This window comes from Penaeus chinensis, chromosome 3 (genome assembly GCF_019202785.1).
Source record: "Penaeus chinensis breed Huanghai No. 1 chromosome 3, ASM1920278v2, whole genome shotgun sequence".
Taxonomy (NCBI): Eukaryota; Metazoa; Arthropoda; class Malacostraca; order Decapoda; family Penaeidae; genus Penaeus; species Penaeus chinensis.
In genome coordinates this window covers 21412451-21432450 of record NC_061821.1, presented here as the reverse complement: position 1 = coordinate 21432450, position 20000 = coordinate 21412451, and the positions used below count along the sequence as shown (strand labels likewise).

The following is a 20000-nucleotide window of genomic DNA, read 5'->3' as shown; positions in this document are numbered from 1 at the left end:
GTACGTGACGAAGGGGATATCTCCTCCGTGAAGGTGAACGGAGTAAAGGGATTGCAGACTTTGTTGACCTTATTTCTCCTCTCTGGATGGGTTTATTTGTTGGTTGAGAGCTTATGGCTGGGCTCTATTGCTCAGAGTGTGTAGTTATGGGTGAGGATGATGATTTTCGTGAGAGATGGAGTGTTTGTTGGGTAATGATGGATTGTAATTTCTAATATATCTTTAGGCCTATTTCCGAAGCGGGTAAATTTTGCCGGAATGACCCTATTGGCGTAATGCAGCGCATTGCCTACATCAAAATAACGGGGTTGATGAAGTAACCGGAGTACTTTTGGTTAATTTTCCGAATATGACAATCGGGTCTTCCCTTACAATATTTATATCATCAGATTTGTCCTCGTGTGATGAGAACGAATCTGATGATAATCTCCGTCGGATTCTCCAGCCGACAATCTTGATGTGATTTGATAAGTCCCGATAGCAGGGGAGGGCATGAAGTAGATCAGGGAAATTACGGGGTAAAACAGGCTTAAATAAGCAAAATAGAGAACAGAAATGTTCAAAACAAGCACAAAAAACGCATTAAATCGGCAAATGAAACTCTACGGACATTGCCGCCAACTTTGAAAGTCTACGGACCGACGCGCCAATTTTCGAAAAACTACGGGAACCAAAGCAAAAAATCTACGGGATTTCACATGATCCAGATCCCCTGTGGTAATCGTACAATGCGTCCTAACCAATAAACCAACCTAACCTAACCCTGTGGGATTTATACACTACGATCTATATATTCCCTAGCCAGGGGGCTCTGCCCCCTGGACCCCCGTAGTATTAATTGCGCCTAGCAAGGGGGCTTTGCCCCCTGGACCCCCGTGGTGATATGTACGCCTAGCCAGGGGGCTACGCCCCCTGGACCCCCTTAGTAGTATATACACCTAGCCCCAGGGTTAAACCACAAACCTTTATAAAGCGAAAGATCGAACTTTTATGCGCTTCCGTCTGTCAGAATTGCTTGCTTTCTAATCACTTTTTTCGGCATTTGGGGCAGTTGTTGGGCTCCAATATCAGGCTTTGATTGAGAATAATGTCCATTCGTCCTGTATATCCACCAAAAGACTTTAAAAATGACACGGAGTCGACGCAGCACTTAAAACCGGTGTTTTTCACTGAATGGCCGCCGGGACGACCTGTCAAATCTCCCGGTGAACACACGCATGCGCACAAGGTTATTGTTCAGAATAGCGTAAATAACTCCCAAAAGACGTAAAAGAAGTATAATAAAACTAGAATAATGCATTACATACATGAATTCAGGAAAACAGACGCTAGTAATGACAAAATAAGCCTTCTCACAAGCGCGTAGCAATACATGGACTACTTGATGGATCGCAGTAATGAGTTACGCGTCACATTTGTTATGATCCTTGCAAGGTAAACATGGAAGGGGACTTAGAAAATGAAGGGGCCATCTTCTGTCTTCTCTGTCCTGTATCTCCCTTATTTTAGATATCTGAACCTATCACCATAGATGAAAAGTGTCTTACTTTTCGTCAAGGTATCCACTCCACACACTTATTTTACTGTACTTTTTGTGTGACATGCGCGGAAAGTTTTCCGTACTTTTGATGTCTGCTGTTCAGAAGCAGTGTTAGTTCATGAAAACCAGAATTTTTTTTTTTTTTTGTTAGTGGCTAGGAATGGTTAATTTTCCTAAAATGACAATCAGGTCTTCCCCGACAATATATATAGCATCAGATTTGTTCTCGTGTGAGGAGAACGAATCTGATGATGATATCTGTCGCATTCTCCAGCCGACAATCTTGATGTGATGTGATAAGTACCAATAGCAGGGGAGGGCATGAAGTAGATCAGGGAAATTACGGGGTAAAACGGGCTGAAATAAGAAAAATAGAGGACAGAAATGTGTAAAACAAGCACAAAAACGCTTAACCCAATGGCGACGGGTCACGGCTATCGCCGTCATAACAATACGTCCGATGTGAGGCGTGCGGCTGTCCGCAGCGGCGCCGCGCCAAAACGCCCCGAGGCAATGATTCGGCTTGATGCACCAAATTTACGCGCTCAGAGTCGGCGCGCTGCCGCCGTTCGCCAGAGCGTAGAGTTTTTTTTAATTTTCTATACCTGGCACCATTGGGTTAAAAGCGGCTAATGAAACTCTACAGACGTCTCCACCAACTTTTAAAAAACTTCAGGAACCAAACCCATCGTTCGGCAAAAATCTACGGGATTTCACATAATCCAGATCCCCTGTGGTAATCGTACAATGCGTCCTAACTGATAAACCAACCTAACCTAACCCTGTGGGATTTATATGCTGGTTCAAATTGGCATCCAGTGCCATCCATTATCCCCCCCTCTTTTAACCCCCAGTTCCCCACACAACCCCTAAGATTGTTGGATAGAGGAAACCTCAAAAAAATCTGATTTTGGAACTTAGGTTCTTGAAGGGAGGATCGCTCTCGGTAACAATTACCAAAAAATCATCATAAGCAACACCGGTTTATCTGCAGCGGCCTCATATTTACCAAGTAATAACAAAAATATCTGCTGCATGGCACTGCTCAGAGACGAAGTCCACAACACCCTCACACAGCCAGAGATCTTAATGTCTGTTTTCTATAAGGTGGCATGAAGGTCTAATAAAGGGGGTGGTACAGGGGAGCTTCATCCTGTCTAGAGAATAAATAAAGGTAGGAAAGGTTAGGTTTGTCTTTTCACTTAACATGTTACCTAGGTTTTGGCACTTCCTCTCAGGTGGGTGCGATGCTCTTGATAACAAATATTGTTTAAGAAATCGTCATAAACATCAAAGGAATTTCTACTGCAGCCTTATACTTACTGCAAAATAATTAAAATATCCCCTGCACATCACCAAATCAATATCATGTTAATTATAATGTGTGCAAGTTTTTGTGGTAAATATTCAGAATACCTTCGTATTCAGCGCTCCTTCAAGTTGGTTGTAAGCTCTATACTCCTGAGAAGATGTGAGGAATCTTTTGGCTTCAAGAGCAAGGGTTGGGGACAGCAACCCCCAAAGGGGTGTTTGGTGGCAAATATCCTATGTATGTGGGTAGGAGAGGCTTGGAGGAATTCATTGAGGTAATTCTTAATCCATTTCTGCTGGGCCACGCCTTGTGGTGTCATAACAAACTGCTTGGTCTGCAGGGTACGGCTGTATGCCATGACGACACGCCAAAGCTCTACAAGCCGGGCGTTAGGCTTGATGTAGTGAACTCCCGCGCTCAAAGTCGGTTCATTGCTGTTATTCTCCAGAGTGTAGAATTTTTATTTATTTTCTTCACCTGGCAGAAACGGGTTAAAAGTACAGATGCACTCACCAAGTCCCCAACTCTACATCAGATACTTTATTCAACAATCTAATTTGCCATGTCTGCCTGTTCCCTTCGGTACTGCCCAAGGTGAACCTAGGCTCTGAGTGATGCTTTCTGTGCAAGCTTAGTGTATCCATACAGTAAAGATTAGCCTTAATTGATACCACTATAGTTGTGATTGGTCATGTGAAGGTATTCAAACAATGATGTATTAGACGTGAAAACAAACCGCTTGAAATGTGGCGTGTGGCTATACGCCGCGGCGGTGATTCAGCTTGATATACCGAACTCCCGCCCTCAAATCCATTGCCATTGATCACCAGAGCGTAGATTTAGTCTTTAATTTTCTTCACCCGACACCAAGGGGTTAACAATTGTTCAGTCATTAAGTAATCATGGTGGCTACCATTGGCTCTTTGGCAAAAGCAGACAAACCTCCACCTCACATGTTATGGTAAGAGAGAGCTTGAACTGGCTCCTTATTGTATGATAAATTTTCAGGAAATTTCACCAGGGTATTCTTATAGCACCCGCAAGTATAGTGGTTATGGCAGAAAGCATCTGTTTGCTTCTAATACCTCTTTTTGTTGGTTTCTTATAATAGAACTACTGGATCTGGACAGCATGCATCAAGTGAAATTGACCAGTAACACTCATTAATATTGACCATATATATTTGAATTGCAATACTAGGCAATGCAACACATATGGGACTTCATAGTCACATCTTGTTGTCACATAACATAGAAAAGACTTATTCCAGTGTTTTCTTACAAAAATATGAAGAAATTCTTTAGAGTGCAGATGCCACAAAATTTATGCTGCCAAGTCTGGGTGGCCTCTCCGGTGGTAATTCTCTGTAATATGGATGCGCACGTCAGAGTTCATCCATATTGTAAATTTAATCAACAATCTAAATTGCTGTGACTGGGTATGCCCTTTGTGCACAGCCCATGTATGCCATGCATACCTTTGTATGCACAGCAAGATAGAGCTGAAACTTGGGACACTGAATAAACAACTGCAACATTTTGTCCTCTACAAGAGTATCGTTTAAGCCCTAGCTTAGTGTGTCCATACCATAAAGATTAGCTAAGTATAATAGGCCATACTGAATTTGTTTAGCTTTAGTAATGTGGTAATGTGTTTGAGTGACACTATTGATATTGGTATGTTTGAACTAAAAAAAAATCGTATTTGTTGCTTGATTGCGAGTGGGAAGTACAAGATTGGTGAAGAGAGGAGAAAACCAAGAATAGTCTGGGTAAATGTTTCATTGATGCTGGCAGAGCATTTCATAATAGGGTATGTTTTCCTGTTTCATTGATTTGTTAACTGATTGTGGGCCCAGTTTCCCCCAAAAATTTTATTTCCAGGATACACACCATAAGTGATAGTGTGAGTTCAGAGAAACAATTTTCTCATGTTTTACTACAGTATTGCAGACAACCAAACTTCAATTTTGATCAATATTACTATGAGCCAAAGAAAGGGCTTGTTTTCTTCATATATTTATTTATACCATACTGTCATACAGTCACTGATAGCTAAGTAGCCAAATAGATGAACCAAGTACAGAACACAAGATGCAGTAAATGCGTAAAGAAACTATCTTGTAGAGAACTCAAGTTGAAAAAGGCTCTGGATAGTTCTGTGGTCAATAACTGTTGAAGTAGGAAGTATTGATCAAGTACAGTAATGTAAATGTTTATGATAAGGCTAACTAATTCCTCAAACATTTGGTGACTATAGGCGGGTACAGCTATGGTCTGAGTTGTGAGATATCTTTATGCTAGGAAGCAAGTAGTCTTGCTTTCAATACCAGTATATTTGACTCCTAATATGTATTTGGCTCAATAATGGCTAGTTGCTGAATGTGTGCAACAGTCATATTCTACATAATGGTTGCAAGCTTATCAAGAACTTGTTTTTCCCTGCAACAACTTCTATTACTTCTTCGTTATGAATGAATGAAATAGTGGCCTCAACCATATGCTTAGCAAATTTCCATTAACCATACCCATGATGGTACCAACATACCTTCACTACCCATGTAGGCCCCCCTCTGCTTGAGCTAATGGCAGTGTCATGTTTTCCTACCTCTACCTTCTTATGGATGAAATGTAGTAATTCTAGTGCTGTATGACATAGGGCATTTTAATCCCTTGCCGATGGGTCATGCGCTGAGGTGTCATTCTTCACCTGTCATTAACCCCTTCCTGACGGGGTCACACTGTGAGGCATCAAAACAAACTGCTCAATCTGTGGCGTGCGGCTGTACGGCACGGTGGCGCGCCAGAGCGCTATGAGCCGATTATTCGGCTTGATGTACCAAACTCCCGTTCTCAAAATCGGCCGGTGCCATTGATCTCCAGAGCGTAGAGTTTTTATAGTTTTCTTCACTTGTCATCAAGGGGTTAAGGGGATAAACCAGGAATTTCTTGCCTAAAATCTGAAAACTTTTTCTTGTTATCTCTAGAATTTGTCAAGCTTTGTAACGTCACCTTGTCAACAGTGTTTGTGTACTGTAGGGGTTACATGCCTTTGAAAGTGGGTATTAGCCTAGAGCTCTCCTTCATATTTTATCAGAGTAATTATTTTTTGTGGTCTGTTTCTATAATTTCCATAATAAATATTAAAACAATTGAAATGGACTGTAAATGATAGGAGATAAAGGAGATTATGGAAATGAATTTAAGCTAAAGCTCAACACAGGTTAATGTAGTAAAAATTATAATGACAATTTTATTGTCCTTATTTGTAATGAAACCTTTTTCTATGTCTTACAGCAACCGCCAGCCGCAGCATGTCCAAACATTCAACAGAGACAGATGCTGAATTTGATGCTCGTTATGAAGCATACTTCACCCGACCAGACATTGATGGTTGGGAAGTTCGCAAGGTGAGCATTACCAATTTTTTTATATTTTCAAAAATTATAATAAATAAGAATTATAAAAATGAAACTCGCCTTTGTTTTATCTTGGATTTGTATTTTTTTCCTGGTTAGTAACAACTTCAACAAGTATTGGCATTAATACTTATATTAATTTCAGGCCATGAATGACCTTTGTGGTATGGACTTGGTTCCTGAGCCCAAGATCATTATTGCTGCTCTGAATGCTTGCCGTCGTTGCAATGACTATGCCTTGGCAGTGCGCTTCATTGAGGCAATCAAGGACAAGTGTGGCTCCAAACAGAAGGAAATCTATCCTTATGTTTTACAGGTAAGATAAAACTGATCTCTGTAACATAACTTGTTCAAAAGGTGTAATTGTAATTGAATTGGAGTATCAAGATCTAAGTTGTAAGGATCTAACTTATGAATAATTTATTAGTAGATTTTACATTTATTGATACAAATTCCTCTTGTGTTTTGTAGGAGATCCAGCCTACACTGTCTCAGTTGGGCATCAGCACCCCAGAAGAAATGGGCTACGACAAGCCTGAGCTTGCTCTAGAGAGTGTGTATGACCAATAAAAAAGAATGCCACTAATTTATTTATGATTAGTTGGGATAATAATAATAATTGTGACAAAAAGCTAGTAACAGGGCAAGTGATAATAAAGAAAAGATACAACCTTAAATAATGACAGTACATTTCCCAGGTCAGTGGGAATCTTTCCATGTTGTGTAAGGAAATGTTAATAATTTGTATAGGGGATCTGAACCCATTTTAATTTACAAATATATAATGTACAGGTACTTTTTTGTTTCTGTTTCCTTCTTTTCAAGTTCCACCTTGAACTGTAGCTGCCAATATTAACCCAATGCTGCTGAGAAAATGTAATGTTCACTCTTGTGTTGCTTCTTTGTCCCTTCATCAGTCTATTTATCCCAATTGTTAATTCATACTTACCCTTTTTACCACAATACTTTGTCATAATGCTGTGTGACCTTTGATATTTGGCAAATTTGTTTGTTTTGACCATTGCCCATTCTGGAAATCCACAAACATTGCCTTGTGAACCAAAACACTTCTTACCTGGGGGCTTTACCCCCAAGCCCCATCCGATCGCAATATTTTGTATATGCCGCTAATGACCTTAGATGTTGATACATTCATTTTCAATAAATTAGTAAATACTTGTGGAGCCTTCTATCTGTAAAGATGATAAATTAAACTCGATGGACTTGTTCATAAATGCCATCCCTGGCAGTTAACAAGCAACTTTCTCTAATTTTCTCCATTTGTTTATTATTTATGGAAATTTTCTGCCAAGTCAACATCTAAGGTAATTAGTGACATATACAAAATATAGCAATGGGGTAGGGCTTGGTTTACTTTCTTGGTTCAGTAAGACAATGTTTGTAGACTTCCAGAATGGTCAATGGTCAAAACAAACATGTACCAGGCATCAAAGGTTACACAGCATAAAGTATTGTGGTGAAAAGGGTAAATATGATTTAAGTGGTTAAGTGGACAGAAGGGGATGAAGAAAAGGAAAAGATAGGGAGAAAAAAATTAGTTCAGGTGATGGCCAAGGTCCAAGGCAGGGGTGGTCCCTACACTAGGCCTTAGTCTCCACCACCTAAGCCCCTTCATGGCAACAAGAAGTAAGGGATTGGGGGGTTCCTCCATATATATTTAGGTATAAAAGATCTTTTCTAAAATGTTAATTGAAGAATTGCACAAGCTTTATATTTTTTTTAAAGAAAGGGAAGCAATAATAATGAGGAAGTATATTCTTAGTTCAGATTTAATATGTAATTTTACATGGTTGCAATTGTGAACTTAAAATGAAGATAACTTTTAATGCTTATGATTCAGATGACGTGTCCTTCACGTCATGGGTAGGTGGCTGGAGGGGCAGCTGATGTGATGTCATGGGAAACTCTGTCTGCAGGCTGGGTGAAGCAAACTTGCTGTCATGAGCATTTTGGCTAAAGGCTGGGATGACAGGAAAGACTCGTCATAAGTGCACAAAGTTCTTGGGACTCGTTTGGCAATTTTGCATTATTCCCATCAAAATCTAGTGTGGAATGTAATGTTCATGAGCCATGACTGAAAGAGCACCGGCTCCATGGAGGATGCCATTTCTATGCTTGGTATCCTATACCAGCAGCACCGGTTGTATTACAGAAAAGTGAAAATATTAAAAAAAAAAAAAAAAAAAAAATTCTTGCACCGAGTTGTGGACCACCTTGAAAGTTGATATGGAGTCTGCAAAGAAAATCATCTACTATCATCTGGAAAATGCACATCAAATGAGAAATATGGACATTGGAAAATGGCAAAAAAGCTAGAAATGCTTATGCATAAAAAGCAAAAATAGCATTGCAAATAGGAGACTCTTGTCACTGCACATATTTGTGGCTGGCTTACAGGCCCAGATCCCCCCAATTCCTTGCTCGTTGTAAGACCCAAGGTAGGGGATCACCTCATCAAAACTAATTTTGCAAGTTCTTTTCTTCTCCTCTTCATCCTCTTGTTCTGTCCATGTATCCTAATCATTAAACTTATTTTTGCCATTTTTGCTACAATTCCTTATCATAATGCCCCCTACTCCCTTCTAACAACTTTTACCTTATACTATACTCCATCAGTTCCCTCTAATCTTTTCACTACCATACTATCCTCTAGTACAGCCCTCGCCTCAACTAATATTGTCTTTTCTTCTCCCTCTTTCCTTTTCCTTCTCCTCTTCATCCCCTTCTGACCACTTATCCAAATCATTAAATTATATTTACCCTTTTTGCCACAACACTTTTACCATAATGCTGTGTAACTTTGATGCCTGATACATATGTTTCACAAGTCCACAAACACTGCCTTATTGAACAAAACAACTACCTAGGGGGTTTTGTCCCCAAGCCTTGCGCTATTGCTGTTTTGTATACACTGCTAATGAGCGTAGATACTGATGTGGCAGAAAATTTTCAATAGATAAATAATGCCCGGATTTTTGGCCAAGTGATTGCCGTGATGCAACCACATCTAAGTGGTTAAGATGTCAAATACAGGTTTACTGCCTAATGATTCTCAGGAAAAAGTCATGCACACAAAAGCATATTTTAATTATAATTCAGTTCAGGTGGGGAGTACAAATTTGTGATCAAAATAAGGCATTGAAATAAAAGGATCAAAGTTAATGTTGATATGTATTTGTTCCAATAAAATTTATTACAAAAATAAGCAAATTTTAACTTTGAACAGTCAAGTGGAAGTTGTACGACTACTAACCATACCTTCAAGAGATTGACAGACAGATTGTGGAAAAATCCTTGTAAAGGAATAAGACATTAAACCAAGCACAAAAGAGCACTAATATTATTTACAAGCAGTCCTTTTGTATTTTTTACATAACCTGTGTTAAATCAGATCTATGTTCAGAAAAAAAAAGTATACTGTTCATGTTTGTTAACTAGTTAATGCAGTAATTTTTTTTAATGTAATTTTAGGGACTTTATAAAATATTATTAGGAAGGTATATCCTTTGGTAACCATTGGTAACAATATCTGAAAAATAGTCATTAGGTATTAACTAAATATACAAGAGCTCAAATATTTTCACCACTTGCAAGTTAGGTAACAAACTTTACCACTGACTAGAGTAACTTTTACATTTATTTCTGCTATATTCACTGAAATTTTCCATCCATCAACCAGCCAGTTCAGAAGTATAAAATGCAAGGAAATATGAAAAAGCTTACTAGGCTATCTACATCTACTTGAGCATTGGCTTGTGCTCTGCTTTTAACTGGTAAATTTACATTTCTATTTTTACAAGATCTTATTCTGATAAAACTGTTAAGAGTTTCTATTTAAGTGTTAAGTGTTCTATCCACAACACACACACAACAATATTTGTTAAAAAATATCATTTGCAATATGTTTAACCCCTTAATGGAATAAGAAACAAACCTACATTAGACATAGACTGAGTTGGAAGCTATTACTAGATAAATATTTTTGACTGGTCAAGATTTTAGACACTCCCATTTTGGAAAATTACTCCTTGGTAGACAGCAATATCAAGTAAACAAAACTATTTTAGTTACACCACACTAATCACCAAAATTATTTTGGTATTACAAGCAAGTTTCAATATTGTCAAAATACCAATAGGTCTAAAGTCATATCTTATCTTTTGTTCCAACCTGTTTGTGAATAACATACTTTTATGTAAAGTGAACATAACTTAGCTAATACTGCACTTTTATTGATACATGTTTATTAGCTTTACTAAATGAATTTCATGAAATAGAAAGAAAGAAAAACAAATCACTTGGTGGTAATACATATAAATTCCTGGAAATTTATTAGTAAGATAATGTAATTTTTGTTACACAAAAAAAAAAAAAAAAAAAAAAAAAATCATGATTACAGAATTGTTTTCAACAACATTGATTTGATGCAGTCTGATAATCAGCAGGTATTGCATATGTATCCCTAGGGCCTCATGCACAGGATTGAACAGTGCCCAGTGAATTTTGAATGATTACTGTGCAAAGCCTGTGAGTTGTCATACACATGAGGGTGCTAGCATCTGGAAGGGTTGTTTATCCATACCCAGCGGCAAATGGTTGGACTGATTTCGTCCTACCATGATAATGATTTTATACATGCTATTGTTTGTATACAGACTCTTTAATCTACTAAAAAAGAAAGAAAAGAAAGCATAATTGTATTCTACTGAAAGCCACATTCTCACTTTCCCATCTATTCAGTTGTTGTGGTGTGATTGTGTTGATCTACTTGAACTTGCTACATACATTACCATTGCTAAAGTGGAAGAATAGTAGTAGCTATCATCCCACTAAGATGTAGGTGGTCACAAGTGCTTCACCTAAACCAAATGACAAGTGACTGCAATATGCAAAAACAATTTTAGTCTTGGTTCAATTTTTATTACATTCCACATTCTGTTATATACTTTCTGTAATTAGGAATTTTAGTTGTGGTTTGTAATCTCCGAAATTTTATTTACCACACTAGTTTTATGAAGTTAATTTAATGTCTGGGTAGTTAAATGACTTACTTGAAGTAGTTGTACAGCTGGAAAACAAATACCTCATTATCATAATGGAATACTTTTAAATGAATAAGATATAATATTTCTTTTACAATAAGGTATTACAGCATTGTGGTTATTTATTACTGGTAGAATTTTTTTTTACTGTTACCTCCTATTCCAATTTTAAGTATTAACTTTACAGATAAGTCTATTATAGTGCAGATAAAATAGCTCATGTACACAACACTACACATATATGATTTCCACATTTTAACAAACATTTTAACAAGGGAATCCTCTGTAAGCATTTGAAATTTCACCCATTTCTATCATTATGTTTTTTTTTTTTCTACAACTTGTGTAACATCATTCAGGTTTAGGTTGAGGTGGACAACAGGATACATTTTTCTACCAACTAATTCTGTCTGTAAAGAATGATTTCAGGAGGGTTTGCTCGCTCACACTTAAAATACAATTCTTTCTTTATACACGCAGTCATGACAAAATCTAAAAAGAGTCATGCTATCCTGTAGACTATTCAATTTTATTGATCCTAAATTTACCTATTGGTCCTTAGAAGGCAACTATAGGTATCATGTTAACTTTGGTTTTAGTCTACTAATTTTGTTTACACAGAGGGCTCCAAAAGCAATTTGTCACCAAAGGAGTCACTTAGTAGACTTACCTGATTAATTTTTCCCCCCTAATGTTTTAAATATTGTTACTATTATCATTATCATTACATTTTATGTATACTATAATGTTATCAACAATAATAATAGCAATAAAAAATAACTAATAAGTATTTCTGATAATCACAGGAAATGGGTTAACGTGCTAACAGGATTAGTGACTGATTCCTTTGACCAAGTTCTTGTGTAGCCATTTGCATGTAAACAAAATTAATAAACGAAAATTACATTGAATTTTGCATGTATATTTGTCCCCAACAGGTTGAACTTTTCTTTGCTATTTTTTAAACTGATTATCTTGATGTAATTCGGTAATTTTAAAAGATTTAGGAACAGATGCATCAACATATAAGCATTTTTTTAAAACAACTTGGACAAAGTGTAATTTTTATACTCTCTGTTACAAATATTTTACTGGTCCAGATTATACTTAACAAGAGCCAAGTTACAAATAATTTGATTTTATTGCTATTAATTTCTTAAAAATTATTAAAATAATAGCTGATCTTGGAAATTAAAATATCTTGACCTGAATATTACTTATAGACACATTGAACACATTAACCTTTAAAACCAAATGATGCTATTTTATGTATATTAAAAATTGGAATACACCATTTGAAGGTTACATCAACTTGAAAGTCATGTTACGCCTGACAACTGAGCACAAAAAAATACCTCATACACATATCTGGTTGCAAATGAATGCTCATTTTCTCACTTTTCATGAACATGGCCATTAACTAAGGAGTTTTAAAAAATGCACTAAAACATCTATGGCTTTCATTCAAACTCATGCTAAAATCCCCACACCCAAAATTATAAATGCTTATCCATACATGTAGAAGTAGGGTGCTTTGTGTACAGATGTGGGTGTGCAAACATAACTTCTGTGATCCCTTTGATTAAAGACATTTGCATAACCACTTAACAACTTGCTTTTTGCACATCCGACAACCTAATTTTAATGCTTTGAAGCCAATAATCTGGCCTAACTACTCCATAATCCTTACTATGGAGTTTACTACATCCATTGTTTGGTCATCAATCAATACAATATCGAATCCATTCATGTAGGCCTCCAGTCTTTCTTCAACCTGGAAAACAATGAGAGAATAAATCATACTACAACAAAAACATAGAACAATTAATGAAAGTCATACATGGATAGGGTTATTAATTAAAACAGTTACCTTTAATACATTTTCTATATCACAGGCTTCATGACAAACACAAAATCCACAATTAATAAGTCATCAGCAATCATAAAAAAATATTGTTTATTAATACTAAAATTAATCTATCATAATTATCATTCATAATCAATTACCATCTAATTTACCAATAATAAGAGTAGAAATATGCAGAAAGTCCATAAACAAAGAGAACTATCCTAACATCCAAAGCATTAATTTAAACTCAAAACTATTTGGTAAATTAGGATTTTAAAACTATTTCACTTACAGTATTTATTTTTTCTACCAAAGTTAAGTACACAGAAAAAGCTTACTATTTTAACATTTTCTTGTGCAATTGGTTTAGATTTGGGCATTTTCATTAAAAGAAAAATCTTGTTCCCTACATATGCCAAGTCATTTACATCTTGTTGTACAAATATCTTATGACACTAATGCTTGCTTCTTAAATATTAGTACTTGGGATCTTGTTTTATTTTTGTCCTCATACATATCATATCAACAAATACCTGTACTGTACGGTTAAGACTTTTTTATCAACCTAATAAAAGGCATTAAATAAAGCTTTAGTAAAAAAAAACTAACCAAGCAATATCTCTGAAAGTGAGACTTACTGTCTCAGGAAAAGAATCTCCTCAACAACTGCTCACAAAACAAGCAAGCAGACAACTACTTTCTAAACTCCACCTGGGATCGGATGTATGTACATGCCATGCCCACTGAGTTTAATTTATTAATTTTTACACATAGATGGCTCCACAAGTACTAAGTCCCCAATGAACCAATTACAAGTACTACCTGTCTCAAAGATATTTTTTGGTATCTAATATTGCTGTTAGTAATGTCAATTACACTATAATAATCATAATGTCTTTAATAAAAATAGCAGTATCAATATTGTTAACATTAGTAAAAAAAAAAAAAAAACTCAAAGAAAGGTGAAATCAGGTGAGGTCATAATGTGTACTAATTGTCTCCTTTGTGGTTTAGCACTTGCAGAACCATCTATGTCCAGAGACATTTCACAACACAAAACAACATTTTCCCAGACCCTTACCTTGTCATTCAGAAAGCCAATCTTCAATACATTACTCGGCTGAGGAACTCCAACGGCCATCTTAATATCACCTAAAGAGTCACCTAGAAGGATCACATTGTTCCGCCCGGTCAACTTATCAAAATAGTCTGACGAATGGATGGCGTTCTCATTTTTGTTGAACATATGGATCAAGTCACCTTCAAAACCAACAACTATTCCCTGTTAAGAAAATAAATTGAATAATGTCGATACAGTAATGAGTAATGAATAGGCAAATTCAAGGCTTTGAGTTGTATATGCAATCTAAGTCATCCACTTTCCTAAAAGTAAAACCATTTAATAATTCTACTTTTTTGTTACATCATCTACATCAAAACAAAAATATTCCACAAACCTACCTCCTCATTGTACTTGAAGAAATTTGACACCACTTTAATGTTGTCTGTATATACATCAAAGTGTCGCAATACTTGTTCCAAGATGTCACCCATTCCAGCTGAGAAAACCAGGACTGGAACATCCTTCTCATGAAGCTTTTTGCACAGATCTCGAGTTCCATCTCTGGAGAGGTGAAGAAAATTTCAGCAGTTATACAATAAAACCATGTGAAATAACTGAACAAATTAAAAAATTATTTATGACTGATGGAAAAGACAGACACCGATGGCACCCAAAATAAAGTTGATATGAAGGGGGAGGGGGGGGAGGGGGAGGGGGGGGAGGAGGAGAGAGAGAGAGAAAGAATGAGAGATAACAAGAATAAAAGACAATGAATAAACTTTACCTTAATCTTGCATTACTCCTGGTGACCATCTCCTCAAGAGACTTCTGGCTGACCTTGCACTTAATGATCAACTCATGGATCTGACTGTACCATTCGATCATGTACGGAATCTTCTCTTCCTCCGACATCTTTGGGTCAATTTCAATGGGGTAATACTTGGCCAGGAGCTTATTAGCCTCTTCCCGATAAAAGGATGGCATAAGGCTGCTGTTGTCCATAATGCCTACAAATGTTTTTGAGTGGTGAGCTTCATGACAATGTCTAGCAAAAAAAAAATCTATAACTGTAGATATCTCATTATGATAGCAAATATTCCACTGGAATTGTGAAAATGATATTTCCTGATGAACTCAACATCAAACCATAAAAGGCAAAAGCAAAAGGCAAATGTACACACAGACAGACATACATTCTAACTCCCTTGTTCCCATACAATAGATAGTGGCTCTACTAAACACATTTCAGAAACTAAATGCTGTTTATCTAAAGTCTTACCTAGGAAAATACAACCCGAAAGGTTGCAGTGCAATTTGAAAAAGTAACCCACATATCCTGCTGTTGCAATCCTAAGCCTTCTTCCACTTTCAAACAAGTAATGATGCCATGAAAATAAGTTCCCACATGGTGACTTTCCTATTAACATTCCATCTATGCAATTCATCATAGCACTAATTAACAAGGTCCAAAGTTAATGCCATAAAAGTTAGTTAAGGCAGTCTCAAGGATGTGTTAAAATAAGAAAATATGAGAGGAAAAAGGGTTGCATGTCGTGAACCGGTAAAAATTAATGTATCTAATAGGAAGAGGGATGTATCTGTTCCTATGAAAGTACACTGTCTGTTAATCCAAGCATATCCAAAGATTTTGATATCAGAACATAGCAACATTCTCCTAAATACACCACAGAACAACCGAGTCTCAATACCTAAAATAATATTACGAGTTGTAACCTGTAACATGTTGAAACTTGTAAGACATTCATTCTAATGACCTGGCTTCATATCCATATAATATATAAACCTCACAGAAAACTGAAATGTGCTTGTGTAATGGTAGCTATTATGAGTTTATTTTTGACGTCAGCCTTATCTTAGAAAGATAACATGCTCAGTAAGCAATAAGTCGCATGCTAAATATTAACTGAATCCAACTTACATATATACTTCATTAATATAGCTTGTGCATTTCATTTACATAAGGTTAACAGTCATTCACTGTCATTCAAAGTAATAAAAAAATGGAATTTGCAAAATCATAGTGTAATGAACAAAAGTATGATAAAAATATGGAAAAATTATGATAAAATAAATAAATAAACACAATGATAATCAATATTAACAATGACAAATATATCACTGCAACAGACATTTATAAAAAGCAGGCACTCAAAAAAATCTTTTGATAGATTCAAGAAAAATCATCATCACTTCAATTAAGGCAAAAGCCATTACAACATACTGCAAAAGCTTAATTTGCACTGCTGAATGTAAAATGCATATTCTCACATAACCTACTAAACACTGGTATGTGACTATTTAAGAAGACATCATGAGAATGCAGAACTCACCATGACAGGTGTCACACAACTTTCCAAAGTACGAGACCCGAGTCATGGTGCGGTCAAAGTCGGCAATGACCTGAAATGTGTTAGTGAAGGACTTTCTATGCTATGTAACATCATCTGTATCTAAAAGGCTAACTGCACTGAATGTAAAACCACTTTTTTATAATAAATAAATGAATAAATAAATAAAACAGAACTACACCTCTGCTGGAAGCAGTTTTCTATGAGTCTTTTTTATTTTCTATTCTCTTCTCTTTATATAATTTTTAATGCTTAAATAATGGCATATTTTAAACATTTTCTGGTTCTTTAACACGAGGTGTACATATGGTGTACATCATCCAGATACTACAGGATCTACTAAACAATGCACAGAAGCCAGTTCTATGACCCATATAAATGAAAAAACTTATGCAGATCTAAGATTCTTATAACTTATCCAAGCAATGCAGCCAATTATTTTTAGGCTAATCTCATGAACTTTTCATGACATATTGAAGTATAATGTTTAAGACAGTAGAGTAAGAGACATAAGCAGACAAAGGGACACAAAAAGAAATGGACAGAGAGGAATATAGAGAGAGAATGAGTTAAAACAAGAAAATACAACACAAAATGAAAAGAAGTCTTGAACATATAAAACCAGAAACATAAAGGCTGCAGAATACAAAACAAAAATACAATTCTTTTCCACAGATACGAGCTGAGAGACAGATATAAGACAGAAGACAAAAAGATTAAAGGCATTAAGCTAGCAACCTAAGAAAGACAAGGAAAGAGAAAGAGACAACAAGATACAAAAAAGCAAGATAAGAAATACTGGAAATAGAGAAATTTGAAGAGAACCACACACAATACACTGCAGGTCTATACAAACAAAATTTCTGCAAATAGAAATAAAAGTTGGAGGGTGGCTGCAGAAAACATATCAATCTAATTGGAGAAAGTATTACAGACTGCTGAATACAAGAATGAATTATGTCCAATTTCCTTTGTTAACAATATTCTAATGACTGAAAGAGCATAATACATCTTTTCTTGTATTCCAGAAAATGATCATCTATACTACACATAATAGATATACCTTTACCATTCTTTTCCAAATGTTGAAAACCAACCAAAATGCACAAACTAATGTATAAATCTCATTAGCGAGAAACATAAGAGCACCAAGCACATGGGCTACAGAGCTTGGATAATGCGTCTGTTGGTAGTTCATTTCCCAATTACGTTGACTCACCAAAGCTGGACTCTGCCTTCTGTCCATTCACATGAAACCTTGTTATTGTCATGTCATAATCTGCAATAATCTGTAAGTTGAATGAACAGGCTTACTATAAAAAAGCAGCATATAATGACATTTTGTATGCTACAGGACTCATCTGGTCTTGTTATAGCAGTAGCTTTCATAAGTATTGTATAACTAATTTTGAAAAAGATGTGCATCAGCAGTAATATCTCTGAAATTATATTAGAGGAAAATATACATTATTTTAGTCTTTGCTGTAACTGACAAACCTAATTGGTAATAAAAATTTATGAAGATGCCTGGACACCCTGGACAGAGACCAATATTAAACTGTAATGCCTATACTAAAAGTGAAACTGCTTTAATTCATCCTTTTAACCCAAAGCTGCTGGGGATGGTATGTATGTATATGCCATGCCCACTGTGCATTTAATTTATTTATTGTTTTTACACACAGATGGCTCCCCAAGTACCAAGTCACCAATGAGCCAATTATGAGTACTACCTACCTCACCTGTATACCCTTTTCCTTAATCTTCCAAATATTTCCTGGTATAATATTGCTGTTAGTAATGTTAACAGTACAATAATAATTATAATGTCTATAATAAAAAAACAGCATTAAAACTGATAGCATCAGTATAAAGAAAAACATTTATCCCACAAACTCATAGAGTGGTAAAATCAGCTGAGGTCACAAGGTCTACTAATTGACTTTTGTGGCTTTTGCATTTGCAGAGCCATCAATGTGCAGAGACATTTCACAAAACAATACAACAGTGAACACATTTTCCCAGAGACTTTGGGTTAATATAATCCTGACAGTAAAATCTTAAGGCTACACTAAAAAAAAAAATAATAATAATAATAAAAATAAAAATAATAATAACAATGATAAAAAATAGATCTAACTTCTTCCCAATCTCTTTTTTATCCAAAATATACATTTAGACAGACACACATATTCACTCTCACTCAGTCAAACAATTAATTTGCCTACCAGTTCTGTTTAGCCCTTTTCCCATCTTCTTTCAAACTAGAGGTAAATATTTTTTTATCTAGCATTTCCCTTCATGTCATATTTGTTTTTAATTAGCCAAAATGTCTTAACATAAAAAAACAGTTTGGCATATGCAGATTTTTCTGGTTAAGTGTAATACAGCAATCCAGTGATACCAGTCCTGTGTAGTCAAGTGTAGAGTAGTTTAGTTATTAGTTTATTGATCACTAAGCTAATAGTTGTCGTGACATTATACAAAGTTCTTCAAGAATGAGATAATCTTTTTCAAATGATAATTTTTAAACTAAAAATCACACACTGAGTCTGGAGTAAGCAACACATACTAGTATATCATTGTATTTACTTAATTACTGTAAACAAATGCACATTATCAGCATAAATTGCAAACAAAGAGTATGTCTTCCCCAACTTAATTCACTTCAGCAAGAACATTTTTTGTCTATAAACTGAGAAATATGTTGACCTTTTAACCATGAATACAACCTGAACTATTACAATTATGTCATAATTTATGCATTATGGAATTATTAATTTACTAAAAAAAAGTTTATTCAACCACTAATGCCATTATTCTGGGCCAGTAGAAGTACTGCTACCACAAGTCCTTTCAAAGCGACACTAGCCTACTTCTGATATAAACAATTTTGCCTAATTTGTATTTATCTGATACTGATGGAAAAAATGGGACAGTTAGGATCAGCTCTGTTTTATATATTTATATAAATGTGTAAATATAACCAATATCTGATATAAATTATCAAAATCTTAACTACAAAATCAAAAATCAAAATCTGAATTTGTATCTATTATCAAAATATTTAAGAATAGCTTTCTAACAAAATATGCACACAACATTTCAATTATTTGTTGAAAAATAATGCAAAAGTGTCACAAAACAACTACAAATCTAAATTCCCAGTGAGAAGCAAGTAATTTCAATAAAGGAGATAACAAAATCATAATATTTTTTACAACCTAGTTTTTAACAGCTATCTGTGCCATGTGTACTACACTCTATCATTATAGCTAAATTTCAGGCTAATATACTATAACTATTATAACTATTTTTACTATTAACAAATTTGAATTATATATAAGCTTGAATACAAAAAGAAGCAGTTCCACGTAAAAAAAAAT

General features: G+C 35.5%; 2 protein-coding genes across 5 annotated transcripts in view; one reads left to right on the top strand and one right to left on the bottom strand.

The window, feature by feature from the left end:
- Positions 1–7065, top strand: part of LOC125044911 (cytochrome c oxidase subunit 5A, mitochondrial-like) — a 7265-nt gene extending 200 nt beyond the window's left edge. The window contains exons 2-4 of the mRNA XM_047641877.1: positions 6149–6261; positions 6416–6586; positions 6742–7065. Coding sequence (XP_047497833.1) covers positions 6149–6261; positions 6416–6586; positions 6742–6840 — 383 coding nt within the window. The 3' untranslated portion in view covers positions 6841–7065. The remainder of the gene's footprint in view (positions 1–6148; positions 6262–6415; positions 6587–6741) is intronic.
- Positions 7066–9448: 2383 nt separating this feature from the next.
- LOC125044885 (cytosolic 5'-nucleotidase 3-like) overlaps positions 9449–20000 on the bottom strand; it is a 23348-nt gene continuing 12796 nt past the window's right edge. For 2 of the 4 annotated variants that reach the window (XM_047641860.1, XM_047641854.1), the window contains exons 4-8: positions 16597–16666; positions 15030–15252; positions 14644–14806; positions 14264–14464; positions 9449–13107 (exon numbers count right to left, since the gene is read on the bottom strand). In XM_047641860.1, the coding sequence (XP_047497816.1) occupies positions 13006–13107; positions 14264–14464; positions 14644–14806; positions 15030–15252; positions 16597–16666 (759 nt within the window). In that variant the 3' untranslated portion in view covers positions 9449–13005. Of the gene's footprint in view, positions 13108–14263; positions 14465–14643; positions 14807–15029; positions 15253–16596; positions 16667–17833; positions 17904–20000 lie in introns of all 4 variants that reach the window. The other 2 variants (XM_047641867.1, XM_047641850.1) reach the window with 2 other exon arrangements.